Source organism: Rhinoderma darwinii, chromosome 5 (genome assembly GCF_050947455.1).
Source record: "Rhinoderma darwinii isolate aRhiDar2 chromosome 5, aRhiDar2.hap1, whole genome shotgun sequence".
Lineage (NCBI taxonomy): Eukaryota > Metazoa > Chordata > Amphibia > Anura > Rhinodermatidae > Rhinoderma > Rhinoderma darwinii.
Window position 1 is genome coordinate 273,688,285 of NC_134691.1, and position 27,996 is coordinate 273,716,280.

The 27,996-nt window shown below is 40.8% G+C and overlaps 1 protein-coding gene across 3 annotated transcripts in view; it reads left to right on the forward strand.

Moving 5' to 3' along the window:
• OSBPL10 (oxysterol binding protein like 10) overlaps window positions 1-27,996 on the forward strand; it is a 362,776-nt gene that overhangs the window by 221,434 nt on the left and 113,346 nt on the right. For all 3 annotated transcript variants that reach the window (XM_075827172.1, XM_075827173.1, XM_075827174.1), the window contains 2 exons: window positions 11,798-12,005; window positions 13,184-13,338. In XM_075827172.1, the coding sequence (XP_075683287.1) occupies window positions 11,798-12,005; window positions 13,184-13,338 (363 nt within the window). The remainder of the gene's footprint in view (window positions 1-11,797; window positions 12,006-13,183; window positions 13,339-27,996) is intronic.

Here is a 27,996-nt window from a genome sequence, read left to right on the forward strand (position 1 = left end):
TGCTCTTGTAATAATGAGGTTGGAGATCATAACTGTCCTTTCATCATAGTCATTTTCAGCTTTTGCTTCTGCCATACCCCCGCTGCCACATCACATTGCCTGCCTGGGCATAAGATCAAAGTGGATGGGTGCAAGACAGAGAAAAAAAATTGCTCTCTCATTCACTAATGGAAGGTTTCATCTTGTTGAAACGTATCAATGCCACTTTACCAAGACATGCTAGGAATTTAATGTAGTTGGAGCCCTGTTGTGTATGATCGTACTTCTGTCGTATTGTTACATGCACTTATCTCATTTGTTAATGATCTCATAAAACTTTTCATTGTGTTTTATTTGTATACAAATGTATTTAATTCCACACCGGCCAGTGGTGTCCCAGCAGTTAAAAAATACAATTGTCCAAATATGTTACAGACAAATTTGCTGATGAGAAATTATAATCCAGAAGAGCAGCTTTATCATACTTTGGGAGGAATTGTATCACATTTTCTACACTAGTTATATGGCTTAGAAAAGTTTCACACAGCAGAAAAGTCACAATTTGTGGCATCTCCGTCGCTCACGGCACGTTATACAAAAGTGGCCAGAGTTTAGTGGAAGTAGTGGGGCCACCCGCAGCCCAACACATTGACTATAATTTATGTTAGTGAATGGTGTATAGTATGGCGGAAATCTACGTCAGCTCGTACAAGGTGTAGATTTCACTCTGGCGCATGGACAACCAGAGATGCGCCTAATTTATTAAGAGGCAAATGTTACTTCAGCGCTCGTCGTATTATGTATGTAATAAAAACAACGTCTCCCCTTTATCTTTATTACATGATACTTGTTTTACATGCTTTGCTCTACCAAAGGCCTGATCACCTATATTTATAACCTCCTTAATTCCCTCCCTGATGCTTCTCCTTTTATATGATACGGTCCGTAATTAAGGATGAATTCTATGGTCGTGTGCATGGGGCGTTGGTATATAAAATGAAAATGCTGAGACTAGGGGAAAATATGTGAAAAAATAACTGGCTCATAGATCGAAAACAGCGAGTGGTTATTAATTGTAAATCCTCCGAGTCGGTCACAGTTACCGGTGGGGTTTCACAGGGGTCAGTATTGGGCCGCCTTTTTTTAATATGTTTATTAATGACCTTGTAGAGGGTTTAGAGAGTGTAATTTCAGTTTTTGCAGATGATACTAAGCTCTGTAAAGTAATCAACACAGAGGAGGATAATGTAATACTACAGAGGGATTTGGGGAAGCCGGTGGTCTGGGCAGAGAAATGGCAAATTAAGTTTAGTGTGGATAAATGTAAGGTTATGCACAAGGGCCGAGGAAATAAATTCTTGCGTTAAATGGTAAAAAACTGGGTAAACTGCTACTAAAAAAGACTTGGGGGATATTTGTGGACAGTAGATTTTACTTTAGCAACCCGTGCCAGGCAGCTGCTGCCAAGGCAAATTAAGTCATGGGATGCATCAAAAGAGGAATAGAGGCTTATGATAAGAACATAGTTTTGCCTCTATACAAATAAGTAGTCGGATCACAAATGGAATATTATTTACAATTTTGGGCACCTGTGTATAAGAAGAACATAGCTGAACTAGAACGGGTGCAAAGAAGGGTGACCAAGGTAGTTAAAGAGGCTCTGTCACCAGATTTTGCAACCCCTATCTGCTATTGCAGCAGATCGGCGCTGCAATGTAGATTACAGTAACGTTTTTATTTTTAAAAAACGAGCATTTTTGGCCAAGTTATGACCATTTTTGTAGTTATGCAAATGAGGCTTGAAAAAATGCAAGTGGGTGTGTTTAAAAGTAAAAGTCCAAGTGGGCGTGTATTATGTGCCTACATCGGGGCGTTTTTAATACTTTTACTAGCTGGTAAGTCGATCTTACCTGCAAACGCTGATGCTGCTGCAGAATCAACTGTAGCCTCTGGTGCCGATGTGGCCGTCACGATGCAGGACCTGTGAGTGACGTCACAGATCTGCACTGTCAGAAGCTGGGCGTTCTGAAGAGAAGAGGATGTTACTTCTCTTCACAGCGCCCAGCTAGTGAAAGTATTAAAAACGCCCCGATGTACGCACATAATACACGCCCACTTGGACTTTTACTTTTAAACACACCCACTTGGACTTTTGCAAGCCTCATTTGCATAATTACAAAAATGGTCATAACTTGGCCAAAAATGCTCGTTTTTTAAAAATAAAAACGTTACTGTAATCTACATTGCAGCGCCTATCTGCTGCAATAGCAGATAGGGGCTGCAAAATCTGGTGACAGAGCCTCTTTAAGGAAATGGGTGGAATGCAGTACCAAGAAAGGTTATCAAACCTGGGGCTATTCAATTTAGAGCTTAGGGGCGCTCTAATTAGAATGTACAAATATATAATTGGACAGTACAGAGATCTTTCTAATGATCTTTTTACACCTAGGCCTGTAACAAGGGCAAGGGGGCATCCTCTACATCTAGAGAAAAAAAGTTTCACCATCATCACAGACTGTGATTCTTTACTGTGACAGCAGTGAGTCTGTAGAACTCTCTGCCACAGGATGTTGTGATGTTTGATGCATTGAGCGAGTTCAAGAAGGGCCTTGATGTCTTTCTTGAAAAATATAATATTAAAACTTATGAGTACTAGATTCTGGAGATGGAACATTGATCCAGGGATTTATTCTGATTGCCTTCTTAGGAGTCAGGAAGGAAATTTTCCCCTAATGAGGAGGTTGGTATCCACCTCATGGGGATTTTTTTTGCCTTCCTCTGGATCAACATGGTAGGATTATAGATGGACTTGATGACTCTGTGTCTCTTTTCAACCTTATCAACTATTTAACTCTAACAGCACGTCACATGGGTGCGACTGTAAGGGGGAATTCACAAGCGGCAGATTTTGTTTTGACTGAAAATCCGTTCCATTCACCTGCACACGCACGGATTTCTGCAAGATCCATTCTGATAAATAGAATTGATTTTCAGTCACAGAAAATCCCTTTAACGAAATCTGCCACGTGTAGATCCACCCTAAGGGATCTGTTTACACTCACTCAATCTTGTTCTCACCTTCCAATCAGGTTTGCAGATTGAGCATAAATCACATCCCTACAGGGTGACCTGGATAAACTGGCTAAATGGGCCTTAAAATGGCAGATGAGGTTCAATGTTCACAAGTGTAAGGCTATACATTTTGGGGCAAAATATATACAAGTTATTTATATCCTGAATTGATCACTGTTTGGTGAGTCTACAATGGAGAAGGATTAGGGTGTGTTTGTTGATAAACTAAATTATAGCATGCAATGCCAGTCTGCTGCATCAAGAGCCATAGATATTGTCTTGTATTAAGAATGTCACAGCTTCTAGAGAAAAAAGTATTATTATACCCCTTTATAAATGACTTGTGCGGCCACATCCTGTTAAGCCCAGGGGCAGGGTTTAATAGGTGTACAAAGATGGCAGACCTGAGGGCCTACATTAGTCCTCCAGGCTGTCATGACAACCATCGGCACCCCTCAATCGCGTCGCTGGTGGGTGATGGCACGTCAGAGGGGGCCACCCCCTCATCCTAAAGCCTAAGGTGCCGCGGTCGCAATTGAAAGTGGCATCTAAACGAGAAGAATCATAGTGATCTTTAATTCCACCCATTGCTGAGTATGGATCAAGCTTAGCCCGTGAGCCCACTCCATACTATCCCTTAACTCCATACTACCCCTTATCCCTTAAGGGCTGCCACGTACATGTACGTGGCATGTCGTTAAGGGATTATCGAAGAGGGCTAAACAGAGTTAAAAGAAGGACATACGAGGAGATCTCCGTTATAAAGAGTCAAAACGACCTTTTTTTTTTACCCTAGAGAAGAGATGGCTGAGGGGAGATATGATATTTGTATAGAAATATGTAAATGGCTCCTATGAAAAACCGATGCAATAAGGTATTGTTTTTGCGGACCCCACATAGAATACAGGGTACAGCTTTCTGTTAAAGAAATTCTTCATCACATAATTCAATAGTATAACTTTACTGCCCGAAAAATAAGGTTCTAGAACATGCTTCCACAGGATTTAGTAATGTCTGAAAGTATGGCTAGTTTTAGGAAAGGGTTTGACATCTTGCATGAGAAACGCAATATACAGGGTTATTGGTAATAATGTAGAATGTTGATCCAGGGATATGTCCAAATGCCAGTAGGGATGAGGAAGGATTTTTTTTTTTTTTCAACTTTATGCCAATTTGGGTATTTGCCTTTCAGGGGTTGTTTTTGCTTTCCTCTGGACAAACTGGTTTGCAAGTATAAAAGGTTGAACTTGATGGATTTAGGTTTTTTACCAACCCACTAGTTATGGAACTATGTAAGTTGCATTTGCTCAAGTTGAATTTCTCCAGTGAATCTGGCAATGCATTGTGCTCTGCAATAATGACACAGATATTCAGTGCCTGGCATTTGTGTACCTCTGAATGTTCCTTTGCTATTGCCCACTATGGTTATACTGCTTATACCAAAAAAAAACAAAAAAAACTTAAATCAATAACGCAGCCATTCAATCTTCATATGTTAACAGTAGAAAGTTCTACTAAAGAGCTCAAACACTTGTGTGAATCTATGCTAGAACGTTACTTTTACTTTTAATTAGTTTGTGAAATTTCTGCCCTGCTATAGACTCCCTGGTTGAGTAGCAACGGTGCCACAAGGGGTCAAATACTGAGCCAGGAATGTTTTTTTAGGGATGCTAGCTTATTATAAATAAACGTGTAACTCAACATTAGCATGGGTTTATGACCGATCATTATTGCCAAACTAATTTGATTAGCTTTTATTAGAGGGTGAGATCGAAACTGTATTTCGGTGATGGAATGAATGTGGTATATTATTTTTCCAAAACCATTTTGGAAAAATGTGTGTAATTGGGTAAGTAACTGGCTGAAGGATTGAAAACTAAGAAATGTAATACATTCAGATTTTGATACAGTTAATAGTGGGGTACCATATTAGTCTGTATTGGGCCCTGTTTTGTTTTGTTTTTGTTAAAGTGAACCTGTCATCGCCTTTTGGCCTTCAAACTGCCGGCATGGCGCTGTAGGACTTTTAAAAACTATTCCAAACATTCACAGAATAGATTTAACCCCTTAATGATGCAGCCTAGTTTGGGCCTTAACCCCTTCCCACAAACTGACGTTTCTGGTACGTCAGGATTGCAGATAACTTACTGAAATCCGACGTATCAGATACGTCCTGAAGATTAAGCTGGCACAGGACCTGTGCTTGCCTCATCTTCAGCGGGTGTCAGCTGTAACATACAGCTGACATCCCGCTGCAACGGTGGCGACTGCAGTTACCGCCGATCGCCGCCGTTTAACCCCTTCAATACGGCGGTCAATGGCGTCCGCCGCATTGAAGTGATTGACAGAGGGAGGGGGATCCCTCTGTACCTCAACGCCCCCAAACTCGTGAGTTGTCGTGGGTGCCGATGATTGCTATGGCAACCAGGAAGCCTAGCAATGGCTTCCTGGCTGGCCAGGTACGGAAGCCTATTAGGTCCTGTTGGAAAATGACAGTTACAATACACTGCACTACATAAGTAGTGCAGTGTATTTTATCGGGGATCAGAAGATCAGATCTTCAAGTCCCCTAGTAAGTGTAAAAAGAAAGTAAAATAAATGTTTAAGAAATATAAACAATCCAAGTTTTACGTAATAAAAACAATAATCGCCCGGTTTCCCTGATCAAGTCCTTCATAATTAGAAAAAAATAAAAAAATGAAAAAACTATACATAATAGGTACCACCAGGTTGGGTATTGCCTGAACTATAAAAATATGTTATTTTTACCTCACGGTGAACGCTGTAAAAAAATTAAATTAAAAATGTATTTTTTTGATCAACTTGTCTCAGAAAAAATTTAACAAAATGTGATCAAAAAGTCGCAAGTTCGCCAAAAATCTCCCCACAAAAACTACAGTTCGTCTTACCTGCAAACGCCGATGCTGCTGCAGAATCAACTGTAGCCTCTGGTGCCGATTTGGCCGACACGATGCAGGACCTGTGAGTGACGACACAGCGTGATCTCTCGAGAACACGGCTGTGTCTGCACTGCCAGAAGCTGGGCGTTCTGAAGAGAAGTGGATGATACTTCTCGTCAGAACGCCCAGCTAGTAAAAGTAGTAAAAACGCCCTGATGTACGCACACAATACACGCCCACTTGGACTTTTACTTTAAACACGCCCACTTGGACTTTTGCAAGCCTCATTTGCATAAATACAAAAATGGTCATAACTTGGCCAAAAATGCTCGTTTTTTAAAAATAAAAACGTTACTGTAATCTACATTGCAGCGCCTATCTGCTGCAATAGCAGATAGGGGTTGCAAAATCTGGTGACAGAGCCTCTTTAAGGTGTGTAGTTTCCCAAAATGGGGACACTTTTGGGGGCACCTATTGTTTTGGCCCCGCAGGGGCTTTGCTAATGTGACATGGCACCCGAAAATCATTCCAGCTAAAATCTAGCTCCAAATGGTGCTCCTTCCCTTTTGAGCCCTGCTGTGTGTCCAAACAGCAGTTTATGATTACTTATGAGGTATTCCCGTAATCAGGAGAAATTCCTTTTCAAATGTTGGGGTGCTTTTTCTCCTTTATTCATTGTAAAAATTGTAAATGTCCATGTTTTATAGGAAAAAATTTACCTTTTCATTTTCATGGCCTAATTCCACTAAATTCAGCCAAAAACCTGTGGGGTCAAAATGCTCCTTATACCCCTAGATAAATTCCTTCAGGATGTAGTTTCCAAAATGGGGTCACTATTGAGTGGTTTCCACTGATTTGGTCCCGCAGGGGCTTTGCAAATATGCCATTGCGCCGCAAACCATTCCAGCAACATTTGAGCTCCAAAAGCCAAATGTGCTACTTCCCTTTTAAGCCCTGCCGTGTGTCCAATCAGAAGTTTATTGCCACATATGGGGTATTGCTGTGCTCAGAAGAGGTTGCTTTACAAATTTTGGGGGTGCTTTTTCTCTTATTTATTGTAAAAATGGACAAATCGGAGCTAAAACTAAATTTTATTAGAAAAAAACCCGTAGATTTTCATTTTTACGGCCTAATTCCACTAAAGTCAGAAAAAAACCTGTGGGGTCAAAATGCCCACAATACCCCTTGATAAATTCATTGAGGGGTGTAGTTTCCCAAATGGGGTCTTTTTTGGGGGTTTTCAACTGTTTTGGTCCCACGGGGGCTTTGCAAATGCGACATGGCACCCGAAAACCATTGCAGCAAAACTTGTGCTCCAAAAGCCAAATGGTGCTCCTACCCTTCTGAGATCTGTCGTGTGTGCAAACAGCCGTTTATTAACACATGTGGGGTATTGCCGTAATCAAAGGAAATTGCTTATCAAATGTTGGGGTGTTTTCTGTCCTTTGTGCCTTGTAAAAATTGAACATTTCTGCGTTTTATTGGAAAAAAATTAAAGGAAATTATTAAATATGAATTTCTGCAACAAAAAAAAATATTTGTAAATTTCACCCATACATTGCTTTAATTCTTTTGAAACGCCTAAAGGGTTAAGAAACTTTCTTAATTCTGTTTTGAATAATTTGAGGGGTGCAGTTTAAAATGGGGTGATTTATGGGGGTTTGTATTGTATGGGCCCCTCAAGGCCACTTCACAACTGAACTGGTCCCTTATAAAATAGCCTTTTGAAATTTTCTTGAAAATGTGAGAAATTGCTGCTAAAGTTCCATGCCTTGTAACGTCCTATAAAAAGAAAAGAACGTTCAAAAAAATGATGCCACAGAAACAGTAACGAAGTGCAGATATTGTGAATAGACATCCTGTGGAATGTCTATTCACTGTCTAAACACTTCAGTATCGTTAATGTGTTCGTATAAGACAGCACATAGTGATCTAAAAGGATCCCTATGCGCTGACTAAATGAATGGAGAGGAGTGTATGACACTGATTAGTCAGCATCATACACTCCTCTGTACAACGCCCACTTGGTCTAAAGTAAAAACACGCCCACTTGGGCATTAAGCTACTCATTAGCATAAATCTAAAATCGCTAATAAAGTGGTGAAAACAGATCGTTTTTTAAAATAAAAAGCACTGCTGTCACCTACATTATAGCACCGATCTCCTTATGTAGGAGATAGGGCACTTATAATGTGGTGACAGAGCCTCTTTAATGTTCTGGACTGTCTGGTTCTTGTTCAGGTTTGCTTGCATTGCACCTCTTATCCAACACTGAACTCTTCTAAGACAACCTGGGTTCTATGCAGCAAAAAACATCTTGCCTTGCGGTCAGCTCTGGCGAAGACCTTAGAGTAGCCTTAGACTCAGATCAGAGTTGTGATGGATTTAAGGTTGCGGATTTATTTGCACGCTCTCCAGCAGCCTTTGGAGAATTGCTGAACTTGCAGTTCCATAACAGTTAGAACTTTGGCAGCAATTTCAAAAGCCTTTTGTTTAGTGTCCAGTTCAGTTCTGAAGTGGCTTTAAGGGGTCTTTATATTAGAAACCCCTATATATCACCCCATTTAAAAAGTTGCACCCCTGATAGTATTCAAAACCATATTTAGAAAGTTTCTTAACACGTTAAGCGTTTCAGAGGGATTAAAGCAAAGTTTTTTTTTGCAGAAAATCCTTTTTATTCTATTGTTTTTTCTGTAACACAGAAAGTTTTACCAGAGAAACGCAACTCAATATTTATTGCCCATATTCTTCCGTTTTTAGAAATATCCCACATGTGGCCCTAGCGTACTAATCGACTGTAGCACCGGCCTCAGAAGCAAAGGAGCACCTAGTGGATTTTGGAGCCTCCTTTTTATTAGACTATATTTTAGGCACCATATCAGGTTTGAAGAGGTCTTGTGCAAAAACAAAGGAAATACCCCAAAAAAGACCCCATTTGGCAAACTAAATCCCTCAAGCAATTTATTGAGGGGTATAGTGAGCATTTAGACCCCACAGTTTTTTTGCTGCATTTAGTGGAATTAGGCTGTGAAATTGAAAATCACATATTTTTCCGATAAAGCGTGGGAATTTTTACAAGAAATAAAGGAGAAAAAAAACACACCAACATTTGAAAATCAATTCCTCCCGATTTAAGACAGTACCCCATATGTGGTGATAAACTGCTGTTTGGACACACGGCAGTGCTGAAAAGGGAAGTAGCACCATTTGGCTTTTGAAGCTCATATTTAGCTGGAATGGTTTTCGGTGTCATGTCACATTTGCAAAGTCCCTGATGGACCAAACCAGTAGTAACCCCTCAAAAGTGACCCCATTTGGGAAATTACACCCCTTAAGGAATATATCTAGGGGTATAGTGAGCATTTAGACCCCACAGGTGTTTTGCAGAATTTATTGGAATTAGGCCGTGAAAATGAATATCAACATTTTTTCCCACTAAACATTTGTAATTTAATTTCTCACGAGTATGGAAATACCGCATATGTGGCCATAAACTGCTTTTTGAACCCACAGCAGGGCTCAGAAAGGCAGGAGTGCTATTTGGCATGTAGATTTTGCTGGATTGGTTTCTGGGCACCATGTCACATTTGCTGAGGTACCAGTACAGGGGAAACCCCTTAAAAGTGACTCCATTTTGGAAATTACAGTATGTCGCCATATTCTGAGAGTCAGAATTTTTTTTAATTTTTCCACTGAGCAGTGTGAGGGTTTATTTTTTGCGGGACAATCTGTAGTTTTCACTGGTACCATTTTTGGGTTCATGCGACTTTTTGATCAGTATTCATTCTAGTTTCTAAGTGCAATTATACTATTGTTCTTTATTGATTGTTTTTATACAGTGTTCACCATTCGCTATAAGTGACATGTTCACTTTATCGTGCAGGTTGATACAATTATGGCAATAACAAATTAAAATTTTGATGGCGTTTGCGCATTAAAATACTTAAAAAAATTAAATCATTTATTTTTTGTGTTGCCATATTCTAAGAGACATAACTTTTTTATTGTTCCATCAAGAAAGCCGTGTGAGGGCTTGTTTTTTGTGGAACAAACTGTAGTTTTGATTAGTATAATTTTTTTGGATACATGCGACTTTTTGATCTGTTTATATAAAAAATTTTGGGAGGTGACGTCACCAAAAAGATAGCGATTCTGGTATGGTTTATTATTTTTTTTCGCTGTGCACCGCGTTGGATAAATAACAAAACAATTTTATCGTTTTAGGCCGCGACAGACATGGCAATACTAATTGTGTGTAGTTTATTATTTTTATTTGATAAGGGAAAAAGGGCAATTTTTACTTTTATTACTTTAACATTTTTATATTTTTATTTTACACAACTTTTTTTTAACTGATTTTCTATTTTTTTTTGTCCGACCAGGGGACTTAAGGCAGGAGGCCCTGATCGCTATTCTAATACACTGCACTACATGCGTAGTGCAGTGTATTAGAGCTGTTAGTTACTCACTGACTTCAAGCATAGTGGGTCGAGCCTTTGGCAGGACCTACTAGGCTTCTGTAAATGGCAGACCCAGAGGCCGTTGTTAGGCCTCCGGTTGCCATAGCAAACATCGGCAGCCCCCGACCACGTTGTGGGGGCGTCGATTGTATTCTAACCCCTTAGAAGCCGCGATCGCTATTGAACGTGGCTTCTAAGGCGTTAATCGACGGGTACCACCGCGATCGGTCTCTGGGGAAGGAGCTGTGACAACTGCTGTATGTGATAGCAGTTGTCACGGCTCATATATGTGCTGGGAGGGGGGGCGGAATGGCGGTTATTCCCATGACCTACTATTAGGTAACTGAGCGTGAACGATGCACTCAGCATGACCTGACAGTATGTCCTGGAGTGGGAAGGGGTTAATATTGGCTTTCTCTATATGCAAATAACATACCTATAATTATCAGGGCAGTGCAGCAGCGTTGCAAAGCCACAGTCAGCACGGTAAGCATGCTTATTCCTCTGTGATTTACATCATGCTTGCCTTGCCTGACTTTAGCATCAGCGGCTCTGAAAGCCCGTGCATGCATGCAGATGGCGATGTTAATCACAAAGGATTAGGCATGCACCGACTCCGTAATTATGCAACACTGGTTCACCGCCCCAATGACTCTAGGTATGCTATTTGCATGCGGCGCTCACCATTTTTAAATTAAGCAATGAGCAGGACATTTTTTTGACCATAACTTTTTCATTTTTCCATTGACATACCCATATGAGGTTTTTTTTTCTTTGTGGAATGAATTTACGTTTTTAATGGCACCATTTAAGGTACCATGTAATGTACTGGGAAACTTTGAAAAATTATTTTGTTGGGTGGAGTGGATAAAAGCCACAATTTCCCCATTGTTTTTTGAGTTCCGTTTTTACAGGGGAAAAAAAATTTGTGTTACCATAATCTGAGACCCAGAACTTTTTTATTTTTACATCAATTTGTGAGGCTTGTTTTTTTTTTGCTGCATTCGTAATAACCCATATTATAAAATGGATACTTTTTTTTTATCCTGCTTGGTGAACGCCATTAAAAACCCTAAAAACAATAGGCAGAATAGCTGGTCCTAAAGGTTAAACTTAGTTAAGTCACTAAGGGGTTAAAATGAAATTAAGGAACCGGAGTAATGCGCCAACTAGATTTGCTTGAGACATAACTTCAAAATCTACAATAAAAAAGTGACATTTTCGGGAGGGTTTTTCCCATTTTAATGGTTCTCAATTATGAAATATACCTTAGAATATAGTTACATAAATTTCCTAGAATTGCTTTTATGTATTTATTTCTGGATTGGGTATTTTCACATTTTTATATTAACTATAATATGGTATCAATAATTTTTAATCACGTAGGTGATGGCTGAGGTGGAAGGGCAGCAGAAGAATCTAGTACATGCAATTGAATCCCTTTCAGGCTCTGGCCCTCTCTCTGCCTTGGACCAAGATTTACTCCTATTGAAAGCTACCTCAGCTGCCACCCTCAGCTGCCTTGGTGAATGCCTCCACTTACTACAGCAGAGTGTTTATCAGGCTGGACAAAACAACAAACCTGTGATGTCAGGTAAGAGTTGCAAAGAAAAAAAAGCTGTTTTAGGAAAAAACATTTTGCTTTCGGCTCTGTTTACACTGCGTTTTAGCCCTCCGATTAACGTTTGAACGTGTCCTTAGGGTTTCATTATACCAACAGAGGCCAATAAATTGTTCTTTTGGCCAACGTCGGGCAGTATACGATTGAAGATCTTGTAGGGGGTCACTGAATCCTACACCCTCGCTCCATCTGCCCTGTTGTGCGCTGCCCCAGAACAAGTGTGGCATTGCCGTGCACAAGCAGGAACAAAGCCTGCAGCCCACCTTCACGGCGGCCACACTATCCCCCCTTCAAAATCTTCAAAGCAGCTGGAGTCGCTGGCTGCTTATCTTCGACCAGGGAAGCCACGTCACTGGAGCTCTTCTGGGGTAGCCCCAGTGATATAATTGTCTGTATATGGACCGTTACATCACTGGGGCTACCCCTAGGGAAGCTCTAGGAACGTAACTGTCCATATATTGACAGCTTTATAGTTTTTGAAAAGGGAATAGCTTTGTTCCTGCTTGCGCACAGCAGCGTTATGTAGCGAGAGCTTCGCCAGCAACTGTCAGCAGGAGCAAAGGACTCTGTCTGATGTATATATGGACAGTTTGATCAATGAAGCTTCACGACGTATATGTTAAACGGAGGCTGTGACCGATGCAGTGGCATCCGTCACCTCTAGGCTATAACGATAGCTGCTTAATGTATACGTCATGAGTTTATGATGTATCCATTAAACGGATACCATCATAGGCAATGCAGGATCGATGCCTCTGTGTGGCAACCCTCACAGCTGACTTATACATTAAAACTGAGATCATAACGCAGCATCAAAAGAGCCTTAGAAACCACGTGACAGTTCCTTGCTATGTAAATGTTATAAGTTACCTTAGTACTTCGGGTGTACCTCCCAGTTTTTAAAAACTCCTTACATGTCACCCGTGAGATGGAACTTCCTAGAAAAAAAAGCTCTGAAGCTCTTGGCTCAGAGATTTTCCACTTTTTGCAAGATCTTTAATGGGTCCCATATAGATTTTAACAGGGCTGTTTAGTGAAAAGTCTCAAGAACACTCAATACTGTATAGCACAAGGAAATTTGACACCTGTGACGTGGTCTAAATGTCTCTTGAAATTGTACTGCAAATCACTTCTAGATTTTGAATTTTCAGAAAATATCATGGGATGGCATGAACCAAAGTCGCATTCTACAGAAAATCTTAAAAATGGAAGTTTTAGTTCTCTGCCAACTGCTTCTGCCAACCTCACATGGCCAATACTGCCAAGCTTGCCTAAAGACTATCAAATACTTGATCAAGATATTGAGGTAGGCTTGTGAATTTGTGTGTATAAAGGAATCTATGTATCATGGAGCTATAAAAAATGTGTATAAAAATTGCAATACCATTACTTGCTTTTAGCTGCACCGCAGATGAGATGAAGCTGAAATAACAGCGTGTTCCATAGCTCCGCTGTGTATCACTCACGTATTTGTTATGAAATATGCATTCTAGATATAGTTGATTTTCTTTGTATTTCAAAATGGGAACAAGGGAACTGAACGTTAACCTTGTGTAATTGACCTGCTCCGATCGGTCTCATGCTTTCTGAATTCAGAATAACGGGTTATAGTTAAGAATAGATTATTTTGTGACATTTTTGGCTAATATCAATAGGATCTTTTATTTTATTTTATATATCACAATTCACTTTAAGGGCTTATTCAGACGAGCGTATAATACATCCGTGTGCTGTCCGTCAAAAAAGCGGACAGCACACAGACCCATTCAATTCATTGGGGCTGTTAACACGGCCGTTGTTTTACCAAGCCTTGTGAAGGGCCCGTGAAAAAATAGGACATGTCCTATTTTCGCCTGTTTTCACGGATACCTCAATAGACTCAAACAGGTCCCGCACAGATGTGTCTCAAATGTGAAAAACAGAAGTTTTTCACATCCGAGTTTACACTTGTTCATCTGAATAAGCCCTAAAGCAAATGATTACCACCCCTTTAACTCTTTTTGCTGATACCCTTTGTACACAAGGCTACATTCACACGAGCGTATCCGTTTCACACGCGTGAAATACGCGCATAAATCTGGTCAGTGTGCGTTGCGTTATTGCATATGTGCTTTGCGAGTGGCATTTGTTTTTCACGCACTCGCAAAGCACATCTATTTTATTTTTCAATGGAATTGATGCGCAAATCACGCACGGCACACGGATTTGCATCCGTGTGCTGTATGTGATTTTCACGCACCCATGGTCTTCAATGTGCACGTAAGGGCGTGAAAAACGCACCAATATAGGACATGCAGTGAGTTTCACGCAACGGACACACGCTGCGTGAAAACTCCTGCATGTGTGAATGGCCCCATTGAAATCACGCACAGCACACGGACGAGTTTTACGCTCATCTGAATGAGCCCTGTTATTTTCCTGTTATTTTAAACTTCAGTAAAATTGTATTATCAGGGCTCCTTGCTTTGTTACATGTAATATCACCCGTGGTTGGTAATAAAGATGTAATCTCTAATCAATAATGAGAAGCTAAAAGGATTCTAGTTAATTTTCTTTATTTCTAATTGCGTATTAATATACAAGTATCAAGTGTTTGCGGCACATTTACTTAGTGGTCTTAAAATGAATATTTTATTTGTGCCTTTACGGGTCAGTTAAGTGTTTATGCATTTGAAGTGAGAAAGATGTACTACAATGTTACACTTTTAACTCCTGTAATAGCGCCCAGAGAATAGCAGTGCCGGATCGTTAACTGTGATTCATTGGTAGGGTAGATTCATAGTTTCAACATACTTACAGGGAAAATATTATGAAAAGATAATTACATATTTTGATATATTATAAGGCCTCATGAACACTTCCATCAACGTTTTCACGGCCGTTTCTCGCGGATCCGTGCGCCCGTTATGGTATCCGTGTGGTTTCCGTGTGTACTCCGTGTCCGTTCTGTGTTTCCGTTTCAAACGGACGTTGTACTTTCGTTTTGCTTCCGTGTTTCCGTTAAAAAAAACGGAAGGTATTGAACTTCATTTGAACGTGTCACATGTCCCAGCCTGTGAACTTTGGTACGCCCTGCCGTTGCTAGGGCAACGGATCCGTCAAAAACGGACGGCACACGGAAGCCGTTTTTTTCACTGACTGACTGAATCACTGACAAAAGTAGGACATGCTCTACTTTTGACGGCACGGAACAACGGATCCGTGAAAATAACGGGAATGTGCATGGGCCCATTGAAATGAATGGGTCAGGGTGCTATCAGTGAAAAAAACTGATTGCACCCTGAAGGAAAAAACTGAAGTGAGCATGAGGCCTAAGGCTTTTGCTGGAAAATAGAAGGTGTCATCCATTTTATAAGAGAAAAATATCCCCAAAAACAAAAAAGTTTTCCTTTTTATTAGATGAACGGTTGCCACAGCTGTTGTTGCATTCATATGCCTCAGGGCCACGGGACCTCTCCATCAACATCAATGAACAGTCACAGCTGGCCAATCTACAAGCGGCAAGAGGAAGTGAAGCTTCCATTTAGTAGGAAAAGCAAAGGATTCACGCACTTGCGGCAGCCGTGCTGCGGTAGTGTGCCGTATTTTCAGCAGCACAGATTATACATGTGAAGCATATTGAAATCTTGTACTTCACCAACAAGTCACGTGGCTTGTACATTGTATCCACCGTACCATCAACTACCGCCACAAGGCACACTACAGCAGTGTACCAGCCTCTTCAAAACGCCTTTTAATACCAACCCCTATTCAAAACCCTCAAAGTACTGTAGATTTAAATAGGAATTTCCTAAAGTTGTCAATTTCTTCTCCAGTTCCACAAAACAAAAAAAGTGAGATTTACTGCAGAATATTGTAATAAAATTTTTTTTTTTTTAAAAATTGATAACTTGGCATTAGTCAACCTAGAACATCTTAACCCTTTTATGAAGTACAATGCAGTGTAGCTGAAAAAAAAGAATTGATTGGTACACAATCCATTCAATAAACTCAATCAATCGCTTGTCGTCCTTTAACTACTTCTATCATTCTTTTTGTGAAAATCCTAGGAGTTGAGGAAAGCTGAAAGAGCAGCGTTCACTGTGCAGCATAAATAACATGATAAATGTATTCTCTGGGTCAATACGATTACGGTGATACCAAATTTATATAGTTTTTATGTTTTACTCCTTTTGCTCAACTTCTCTTTTTCTAAAAAAACAACAATTTGTTTTCAAGACGCATAACAATCTTTATTTTATTGTTGATGGAGCGGTATAAGGGCTTTTTTTTTTTGTAGGACGTGCTTTAGTATTTATTGACCAGTTTGGGGTACATGCATCTTTTTGATCCCTTTTGATTTCCATTTTTTTGGGATGAGTTGAAAAAAAAATAGCAATTCTGTCGTTTTCTGTTTTATTTTTTATAGTGTTTAACATACGCGATAAATAGCGTGGCAATTTGAAAGTTCAGATGGTTATGGACGCGGTGGCAATATCCATTATGTGGTTTTTTTTAACTTTTTTCTATAAAAAATCATTTTGTAAGGGAAAACGCAGATTTAATTTTTTTTTTACTTGGGATATTTTTTCATGAACACTTTATTGCATTTTTTTGATCCTATTTATTAGTCCCACAAGGGGACCTAACCATGGAATTGTTTGATTTCTTGCGTAATACACCACTATGTAGTGCAGTGTATTATGCCTGTTAGTGGGAAACTGACCAGAATCCTATTAGATTCTGCCTCTGGCAGGTCCTAATAGGAGTACAAAGATGGCAGACCTGCATGCCCTTATTAGGCCCTATGAAAACACATGAGGTGACAGGGATTGACAACAGCATCTAAGGGATTAAACAGTCGGTCATTAGGGCAGGAGCCCGGCTGACGTTAGACAGCTGAGCAGCCGCTATACCCAGCATGGGACTATCGTGCTGGGTTTTTGGCACGTGCATCGGAATAAAGACCGTTAGTGACTGCCGTAAAAAGGTGAAATGGCAGTAATTCAAGGGCTCCTTCACACGAGCGTGAATCTCGTCTGTGTGCGTTGAAACAACGCACCGCATACGGCCCCATTGATTTCAATGGGACTATCCACACATGCGTGAATTTTCACGCAGCGAGTGTCCGTTGTGAGAAACTCACTGCATGTCCTATATTGGTGGGTTGTCACGCACCTAGCCGCCCATTGAAGTCAATGGGTGTGTGAAAACCACGGACAGCACATGGCCGCACCTCCGTGTGCTGGTCGTGTTTTACACATCAATTACATTGAATTAAAAAAAAGTGCTTGCGAGTGCGTGAAAAACACATGCCACTCGCAAAGCACACTGTTTCAAAACGCAACGCACACGGACAGATTTTATGCATGGTTTTTACGCACGTAAATCTGTCATTCTCGTGTGAGTTTAGCCTAAGGGGTTTATACAGTTGTTTATCGAAGATAAAAAGTTTTCCTTACAAATAGGCAATATAGATTATACTGATCTGAACCGTAGCCAGAAAATAGATAATGTAGTAGAGCAATTAAATACAAATACAGACAACGAAGTGTAGATGCACATAGAATCATAATCCAAAAGTGTATTACTTACCGCATACCTTCAGTTATATTTTTCAAATAAGTAGCACATATGAAAATATGAAACTTTTTAATATATCTTATAAGTGGCATGAAACTCACCTACTGAGAGTCTGTAGTTCCCCTTACCCTGCCTGCTTCTAAATTGCTAAAAAAAACTGCCTTGAATAATACATAAAATAGGACACAGGGAGGAGGGAACGGAAGATGCAGTATCTTTCCCTCAATGTACGCATGTGAGAGTACTTGCTGTAAGGCCCCATGCACACGACCGTATTGTTTCCCTCCTGTAAATACAGCACCTTTGTCACACATTTATATATATATATATATATATATATATATACATATATATATATATATATATATATATATATATATAATTATTATTATTTTATTTCAACGGCCCGGGCACCTTCCCGTACACAAACGGGAAGTAAACCGTGGCCAATAGAAGTCTATAGGGCCGTAATTACGGGCGTTTTTTACGGTCGTGTGTATGGGGCCTACGAGGAAAGTTAGAGCAGCAGGGGGAGGCATCTCCTCTGCCCTGATCACACAGGACCGCTCTTACATCACACTAGGAAGAGCCCCTCACATTCAACAATGTTAAAGAAAGGAAATAGAAATGGAAAAAGACCCACAACAGCAGTGCAAGAGATTCCTGGGAAAAAGCTATGATGGTGGTCTTCTCCCCAGTAACTGTGCGAGTTAAGTGAAAGGGACACACAAGTGAATTATTTTTATCGTGGCACCCGTTTGGAAAGTACACCTGATAAAAGTTAGGGCAGGTCATCCTCTTACCAGGTGCTTTGTTTCTAAACTATCCTGGCTGTCGTCATGTCACGTGACTGCACTGTGACCAGCCGATTCTTACAGAGTCTGGACAGGAAGTCACTTTCGCTATACATTCTTATGAGACGCTCATTGTTGGTCTCATAGGAATGTATTGTGAAAGTGAATTTTGGTTCACACAGCAGATACTGTAGGAATCTGCCGGTCACAGTGTGCTCACGTGACATAACGACAGTCGGGATAGTTTCTAAACAAAGCGCCTGGTAAGAGGATGACCTGACCTAACTTTAACCAAGTGTACTTTCCAAATGGGCGCCATGATAAAAGAATTCACTTGAGTATCCCTTTAAGCTGGCCTTTCAAATGATATAATTGTTCGCAAATCTTGCGAGCATTGACAGGATCTGCCAACAATCTAAGCCCAACTTTTAGGGAAAGCAAGATCAGGCATGTTATAATCTAACATGTCTGGGAGACAATTATCCCCCTCTTCTTATGGCAATAAATATTAACTTTTGATCACAGAGTTTCTTTTTCTTAGCGGTGCAGGCAAGTAGAACTTTAGAGTTTCGGAGTAAGAGAAATGAGTTCCACTCCTATGGTTTGCATGGAGTGTTTGGAAAGTGGTTAAGGGAACTAGAAGAGAAAGGTCCCTAAGCGGCAGAGTCCATGACTATGATTCAGGGCCAGTGTTGGGGGTGTAAAACTGGGTGATTGCCGAGGGACCCTATTCCCAAAGGAGCTCACAGCTTCAGAACTGTTGTTGCCTGTCCGTGAAATTGAGCGGGCATGTAGCTGGAAAGCAGTGACACCGTAGGTAGAGGTGCTGGAGTAGGATTCTCAAGATATAGAACTACGCACACAAAATTTCACTTGAGTGATGAAGTTTTATTGTGTATACGCAGTGCACAATTGTGTGACATTTCGGGTCATAAAGGACCTTTATCAAACACAGATTGCCGTGTAGAAAGGAGAGGAGCAAAGTGGAAGTAAAGAGTAACAGGCACAAATGGTCACGTGACCTTAGTCGCAAACAGTAGCATTACTAGATTTGGTCTTCTACTCAGCTCCCCTCTGTTTTACATGGCAATCAGTGTTTGATAAATGTCCTGCATGGACCAAAACGTAAAACAAGTGTGGACTGTTTACACACAATAAAACTTCATTCATGTGGAATTTTGTGTGCAGAGTTCTAATTCATAATTAGACAGAACATAATTCCCCTAAAAAACAAACTAAATAATGAACCACAAAGGAAAGTAACAAAAAGTGGTGTGATGGATATTAAAACATAACCTGTATTAATACAAGTAAAAATTATTATGAAGCTCTGATCGCTTAAAAAGGGGCTTTATACATTAATTATAAGTATAGGGAATATTATCCAATAAAGACACCTTGTCACTATAAGTAAAATTGTTAAGACCCACATAGCCAAATGCTCCAAAGTAAATCAGCTGATCGTACGGGGGGATTTAATGCCATGTCCTGGCTCGCTTGTTTCTAGAAAGACTATCCTTAAAAAAAAAAATAAAAGTGGGAGAAAATGCGTGCTTGAGTGGGGCAAACATCGAATGAAATTGCATAAGAATGAGGCAGTTGCTAAGGGTAATTACTTGGGAAACGTATTGACGTGTGAGTTGATTGGAGAGGAGAATCAAGGACCACACATCCACAGTATTAATCAATGAACATGAACAGGGGGTTCTTAGTTAACCTTTTAAACAAATTGTATAAGCCCACTTGCCACTTCACATCGACCTCCGATTAGTATGCCCCTACTGTATTGGTTGCCTGCCACCACATTACCGCATCCGCAGAGGGAGCAACCCAGAGGCCCAGAAGCACCCCTTAATTCTCCTCTCCGACCAGCGTATGGAGATTGTTGTGCCTGCAGAGTATCACTTTGGTAATTCCCCCTGTATTAAAGGGGTATTACCATCTCTGCTCAGACATTTATGACATAGCTACAGGATGTAAATTTCAAAGAAGTAGTAGGACAACAGCACACGTCTTCAAATCATCAAAGTGGTTTTATTGTCAAGACATCCACAAACGACAGGCAACGTTTCGACCCATAGTGAGTGAGGGGTCTTTGTCAAGCCTAACATCATGTCTAAAAACATCGTTATAAATAGGTGAATACAAATGATCACATGGTCCATTCCAACCAGTCAAAATCGTGAACCTGGTCTCCCAGGTGAAGCATATATTAGTCTTAATGACATTCTTCAAATAGTTATATAATCCTCAAAAAAGTGTAAAAATGCAACATATAGTACATCTTCAATACATCGTCATCAACAATATGTCAGTCATTGTTGTTGTAATGGAAAAATGAAGGAGGGAAGTTCACCACACTCCAGGTTCCAGTTACGATCCTAGAGCACTACTGCGCATGCTCAGCAATCAGTCGTCTCTGCTGCACAAATAGAAACCAGCATTTGATCAAAAAAGAATCACAATCGGATATACGTAGATATAATAATATCCTCAATCATGACAAGAATCCATCGAACTACAGCTTTATTTCTATGCAATTTGAGGCAAACTCAATTCGGTTGTTATGGACGCCTTCACTATGTGATGATAAGTCACGTGTGAATAGGTCTCCGAAGAGTCAGAAAAAGGGGGAAGAGGTCAGGTTATTGCTGCTTCATAGTATAGATCACTAAGTGATAATATCATCAAATAATTATTTGTGTTAAATCGCCTACATAAATTAGATCACTGAAGTGATCAAAACTTCTTGGGGAATGCTCGTAACATCTGTCCGACGAATTACATCGGACAATTATACCGCAAAAGAAACACAAGATTATAGAATGATGATCAAGCATCATTTGTGCCCACCCTATCAGGGTCCCTCTAACCTCAAAATCAATGCATAAAAACTCCCGATGGATGCAAACATGAGAGGAGCCACTATAATCCTCATTCTGGTCATACATCCGCTGGTGTGTGGTGAATAAGCCTCCATCAAGAATATTCTCAAACTGTAAGAAATATTCAGAATATGTTAAAAAAACATCATGAAAACAAGAAGATGAAAAATAGATGCAATAAATTTTATCCAAGATAAAAAATGTTAAAAACAGCAATGGGATCTCAGAGTCCAGGTATTATCTTATATTCTAGATTCAAACCTTTGGGGTATAGGGAATCTAATTCAAAGATCCAACGTAATTCCTTATTTTTCAATAGCTTCTGTCTATCCCCTCCTCTCCTGAGTATCGGGACACAATCTATGACCCTAAATCTCAATTGATTTAACTGATGATTTTTCTCAATAAAATGCCTCGGTAATGGAAGTTCCATCATTTTCTTCCTGATTGTACTTTTATGTTTATTAATTCTCAATTTAATAGGCATAGTCGTCTTTCCTATGTAAATTAATGAACAGGGACATGTGATCATATACACAACGAAATCTGAATTGCACGTAAACCTATGTCCGATATTGAAGACCTTTCCAGTATATGGGTGCTGAAATTTATTCCCTTTCAAAATATTATTGCAATTGCAACAATTCAAACATGGAAAATTTCCATTTTTTGGGGGGCAAAGTAGTGATTGTGTATTTTTCTTCCTGCTTCCCACGTCTGACCTAACCAGTGTATCTCTGATATTCTTAGTCCTCCGATATGACATAATAGGTGGTGTTCTCAACGTGTCAATCTCATTGTGCCCCTTGGACACTATTGGCCAATTTTTTCGCAGAATATTGCCTATGCGACCACTCAAATTGCCAAAGGTTGAGATGAACGGTATACGTTCAGCTTGTGTACTCTTGATTTTGGACTCCAAACCATTGTCTAGTCTGTCCTTATGCTTCTGCACATGATTCCTAGGATAACCTCTCCTCTTAAATTTATTGCACATCTGAGTCAACCTAATTTGTTTTTGTGTAGTGTCTGACACAATTCTATCTACTCTCAGTAGTTGACTCCATGGTAACGACTCAATCATGTGTCTAGGATGGTTACTACTATATAAGAGGAGATTGTTTCTGTCTGTGGGTTTCACAAATAAATCTGTGGAAAATACTCCATCTTTCCATTGTACCAATGTGTCCAAAAATTGTAACTCTCGGTCAGAGCAAACCATGGTAAATTGAAGAGCTGGAATATGAGTGTTAAGTTCTAACAAGAATTGATCTAGACACAACCTATCACCCTCCCATATGACAAAAATGTCATCAATAAATCTCCACCAGCAGCGGATGTGGCCCATATATGGGGAGGTGTAGACATGCTCCTCCTCAAAGGTGGACATAAAGATGTTCGCATATGTTGGGGCCACATTGGACCCCATCGCCGTCCCCCTTAGCTGTAGATAGAACTGGTCACCAAAGAGGAAATAATTCCTCCCTAGTACCAGCTCCAGCAGCTGGAGGATGAAGCGTCTACACCCTGGGTCACATCCGGTGCTGGCGAGACATTTCTCTATTGCCCTTAAGCCTCTATTGTGTTCAATGCTAGTATACAAGGATACAATATCAAATGATACAAGTAATATAGGACCTCTAGCCTCAATATGTTGTAATTTATGCAAAAAATCTGTTGTGTCTTTGATATAAGACGAGGCCTTCAAAACATGTTCTCTTAGGACTTTATCAAGAAAAATTCCGATATTGTTAAAAATTGAACCTCTCCCCGACACAATTGGTCTGCCTGGGGGGGGGGGGGCATGTAAATCTTTATGAATCTTAGCCAGTGTATATAATATTGGAGTAATTGGTTCCTCCACCTTCAGAAACTTCCCTAGTTGTTGGTCAATAATACCTTGTTCCACTGCAACAGAACATAATTCCCCTAAAAAACAAACTAAATAATGAACCACAAAGGAAAGTAACAAAAAGTGGTGTGATGGATATTAAAACATAACCTGTATTAATACAAGTAAAAATGATTATGAAGCTCTGATCGCTTAAAAAGGGGCTCTATACATTAATTATAAGTATAGGGAATATTATCCAATAAAGACACCTTGTCACTATAAGTAAAATTGTTAAGACCCACATAGCCAAATGCTCCAAAGTAAATCAGCTGATCGTACGGGGGGATTTAATGCCATGTCCTGGCTCGCTTGTTTCTAGAAAGACTATCCTTAAAAAAAAAAAAAAAAAAGTGGGAGAAAATGCGTGCTTGAGTGGGGCAAACATCGAATGAAATTGCATAAGAATGAGGCAGTTGCTAAGGGTAATTACTTGGGAAACGTATTGACGTGTGAGTTGATTGGAGAGGAGAATCAAGGACCACACATCCACAGTATTAATCAATGAACATGAACAGGGGGTTCTTAGTTAACCTTTTAAACAAATTGTATAAGCCCACTTGCCACTTCACATCGACCTCCGATTAGTATGCCCCTACTGTATTGGTTGCCTGCCACCATATTACCGCATCCGCAGAGGGAGCAACCCAGAGGCCCAGAAGCACCCCTTAATTCTCCTCTCTGACCAGCGTATTGGAGTGTGACCATGGAGATTGTTGTGCCTGCAGAGTATCACTTTGGTAATTCCCCCTGTATTAAAAGGGTATTACCATCTACTCAGACATTTATGACATAGCTACAGGATGTGCCATAAATGTCAGATAGATCCGGGTCCTACCTCTGGGATCCCACCTATCTCTAGAACTAGGGCCCCATGACACCCATCCTACCTTTTGCTACTGTCGCTGGGATCCAGGCCACCGTCTGACAAGCCGCCAGGTTTTCCAGAAACAACTAAGCTTGCTTTGCTATGCTGTTTCCATAACTCCCATTTACTTCTATGACGGAGGTCAGTGGGTTCCATTCTAGAGGTAGGTGTCAGTCACATTGGTGGGTCCCGCCTCTATCAGACATTTATGACACATCCTGTAGATATGTTATAAATGTCCAAAATGGTAATACCCCTTTAACACATGCGTTGCATCTGTATAGCTGCATTGTCCTATGTGCCACTATTGTAGTTGTAAGAACCAAACTAATACTTGTCGGTACAATATTTCAGGATTTGGGGCCACACTTTGACCCTCCCATGGTTACAACTTTATGGCCACAGCAGCTCTGGAGCACAAAGTTCTGCTCTAACAAGTAAAATACTGTGTAGACTAAAAAGAACAGGAACTGTGCCTTAATAACATCTCTCTTCCTACTTTACAGTAAATATATTTTATTTATAGATTTTGTCCAATAAGTAACCCTGAGTATTCCTTCATATGCATAATAATGCACTGTAATTATCTTTGTATAATCATTACATATAATTGTGTTAACATTGCTCTTTAAAACCTAGTTTCACACTTGAGGCAATGCTAATTTCTCTAAACAAGCCATGTATTGTTAATTAAAATGTAGAAAAAAGTATTTCTATATTTAATTTAGCAAAGTACTGCTTTTTATTATAATTTATTTCACAGTTAAAACATCATATTTTTATGTATGATAATTTTATGTATTAGGGACAAATTCAATGGTCTAAACATTGCACATTTCTACAGATTTTTTAAAGAGCGTTAAAGAGAATTTAAAGGAAATGTCAACTCAACATTTTTTGGTAATATTATATCACTTAAGGCATTGTGCATACAGCAAAGCTGTGTTCGTGCAGCCTTATGGTGGCACATGGAGTCCCTAAGGCAGTAAAAATTCCATGTGCCGCCATATTGCACATTGCCTTATTGCAGAGAGATACGTTCTTAGAAGCAATTCTTCTAGGGGAGAATGCCTCTGTAATACAGCATCTGATTGTGCATGAGAATTCAACAGAAAAGAAAAAACGGCAGGCAATCTGAGGCACACAGAGATACAGAGGGGCCCCATACTCCTCTATGGGTGCTGTATTACATCTTCGTAAATCTCGGGGGGTGTATGAACCCTAGTACAAAACATCAATGTATCATTTCTTAGGCATCACTAATGGCCAAGACTCTTAGGGTATGTTCACACTGAGTTTTTTTACGCGGAAACCGCGCTGCAAAACTCGTCAAAAATCGGCCGAAAATGCCTCCCATTGATTTCAATGGGAGGCGGAGGCGTCTTTTACCCACGAGCGGTAAAACCGTCTCGTGGGAGAAAGAAGGGACATGCCCTATCTTCGTGCGTTTACGCCTCTGACCTCCCATTGACATCAATGGGAGGAAGAGAAAGCGTATTTCGTTGAGTTTTATCCCCTCGGCGCTCAATGGCCGCGGGTGAAACACGCCACGAAAATCGGCGTGCAGACAGAGGAAAATCTGCCTCAAACTTCAAAACTGAATTTTGAGGCAGAATTTCCGCTTCCAAAAAACTCTGTGTGAACCCAGTCTTACTTTGCTATAGTTTGTCATGGTGTGTACAGTTCAGTGATTGTCCAGTGAGATTTTTTTAAGCTTTTTATCTGGTTTAAGGGGGGATTCACACGAACGTGTATTCGGTCCGTGCGGGCCGCTTGGTTTTCACGCGCCACGCACAGACCAATACAAGTCTATGGGGCAGTACAGACAGTCCGTGCTTTTTGCGCAGCGTTTGTCAGCTGCGCAAAAAGCGCGACATGTTCAATATCTCCGCGTATTTCGCGCATCACGCACCCATTGAAGTCAATGGGTGCGTGAAAACCACGCAGGTCGCACGGAAGCACTTCCGTGCGAACCGACTGAAACAGCGCACCAGCTGTCAAAAGGATGAATGTAAACAGAAAAGCACCACGTGCTTTTCTGTTTCCAAACATCCAAATGGAGTGTCTTTGAGATGAGCGAACCCGGACAATCGAACCAAACTTCACCGGGTTCGGCCGAACTCGTTTTGGCCGAACCCGGCAAAAAAATTTCCGGTACGTGACGTCAGGAGATAGTCACTGTCCAGGGTGCTGAAAGAGTTAAACGGTTTCAGCACCATGGACAGTGACTACCAATCCCAATAAACATGAACCTGTAAAAAAAAACGAAGTTCTGACTTGCCGATAACTCCCGGCTTCTTCCTCCAGTCTGACCTCCCGGGATGACAATTCAGTCCAAGTGACAGCTCCAGCCAATCACAGGCCAATCACAGGCTGCAGCGGTCACATGGACTGCCGTGTCATCCAGGGAGGTGGGGCCCGATGTCAAGAGAGGCGCGTCACCAAGGACGCGTCACCAAGGCAACGGCCGGGAGGGAAGTTCTCGGTAAGTACGAACTTTTTCTTTTTTTTTAACAGGTTTCTCGATATTGTGTTCAGCATTCACTGTCGAGGGTGCTGAAAGAGTTACTGCCGATCAGTTAGCTCTTTCAGCACCTTGGACAGTGACGGGCGTCGACTAGCCTCATCTCTATGATGGCGGCTGCGCGAAAATCACGCAGCCGCGCATCATACACGGATGACACACGCAGCTGTCAAATGGTTTTTGCGCGCGCAAAACGCCGCGTTGTTTGCGCGCGCAAAAACGCAACGTTCGTCTGAATCTGCCCTAACTGACATTAAAAAAAAGGAATAATCAATCAATTAGACAGACTATCCAACCAGTTTCACAACAGGACAAAGGCTACAAAAGGTGTGTGCATACGGTATGTGTCTCTCTGGTATCTGTCAATCAACATCAGACAGGTGGAAACAGCACTTGACATTTAGGCCCTGTTCACACGGCATGTTTTTGATGCTTTTTACGCGCCGAAAAACGCACGCTTTAAGCTTCCCATTAACATTAATGCAAAAACGCATTGTAGTGCATACGACCCGTTTTTTTACGCACGCGTGTTTAAAAAACGCGTAGTGTAAAAAAAAAGATGTAAGGTCAATTCTTGGCACGTAAAACGCGGCGAAAACTCAACTAATTCCCATAGTCAATGGTAGTCATAATTACGCGCCCAAAAAAAACGCACCAAGAATGCTGGCGTGTTTTCCACGTTTATATGTCAGTTTTTTTGAGTCCCGTATGATCAAGGCCTTAGAATTAGGCTGGGTTCACACGAGCATGTTACGTCCGTAATGGACGGAACGTATTTCGGCCGCAAGTCCCGGACCGAACACAGTGCAGGGAGCCGGGTTCCTAGCATCATAGTTATGTACGACGCTAGGAGTCCCTGCCTCGCTGCAGGACAACTGTCCCGTACTGTAATCATGTTTTCAGTACGGGACAGTAGTTACACGGAGAGGCAGGGACTCCTAGCGTCGTACATAACTATGATGCTAGGAGCCCGGCTCCCTGCAGTGTGTTCGGTCCGGGGCTTGCGGCCGAAATACGTTCCGTCCATTACGGACGTAACATGCTCGCGTGAACCCAGCCTTATATGAAACTATAAAAGACATATTGGTATCAATAAACACTTGTCAGATATGCAGACTGAGAAAGGCCTAAAGGTCAAATGTACGTTTACAAGAAGTAGGGGACAGATGGAAGGTTCTGACTTTTGAATCAGTCTACACATAAATGGAGAGGTGGGCATTTATGTACTCGACTGCTTCTGTAAGTTACACTCGACTGTTTCCATAACTCCCATAGAAATGTATAGAGAGAGCCACCTCTGTATTCATTATCCGCCTGAATGCGGCAGCCGACCCCCGTTCTGCAGTTCGGGTCACAGAGCTGGGGTACTTTAATACTGTGGAGCTTGGAAATCATCTCTATATTGCTTTAGAGCCTTGATGGAGCTCTTTACCCAGGTTA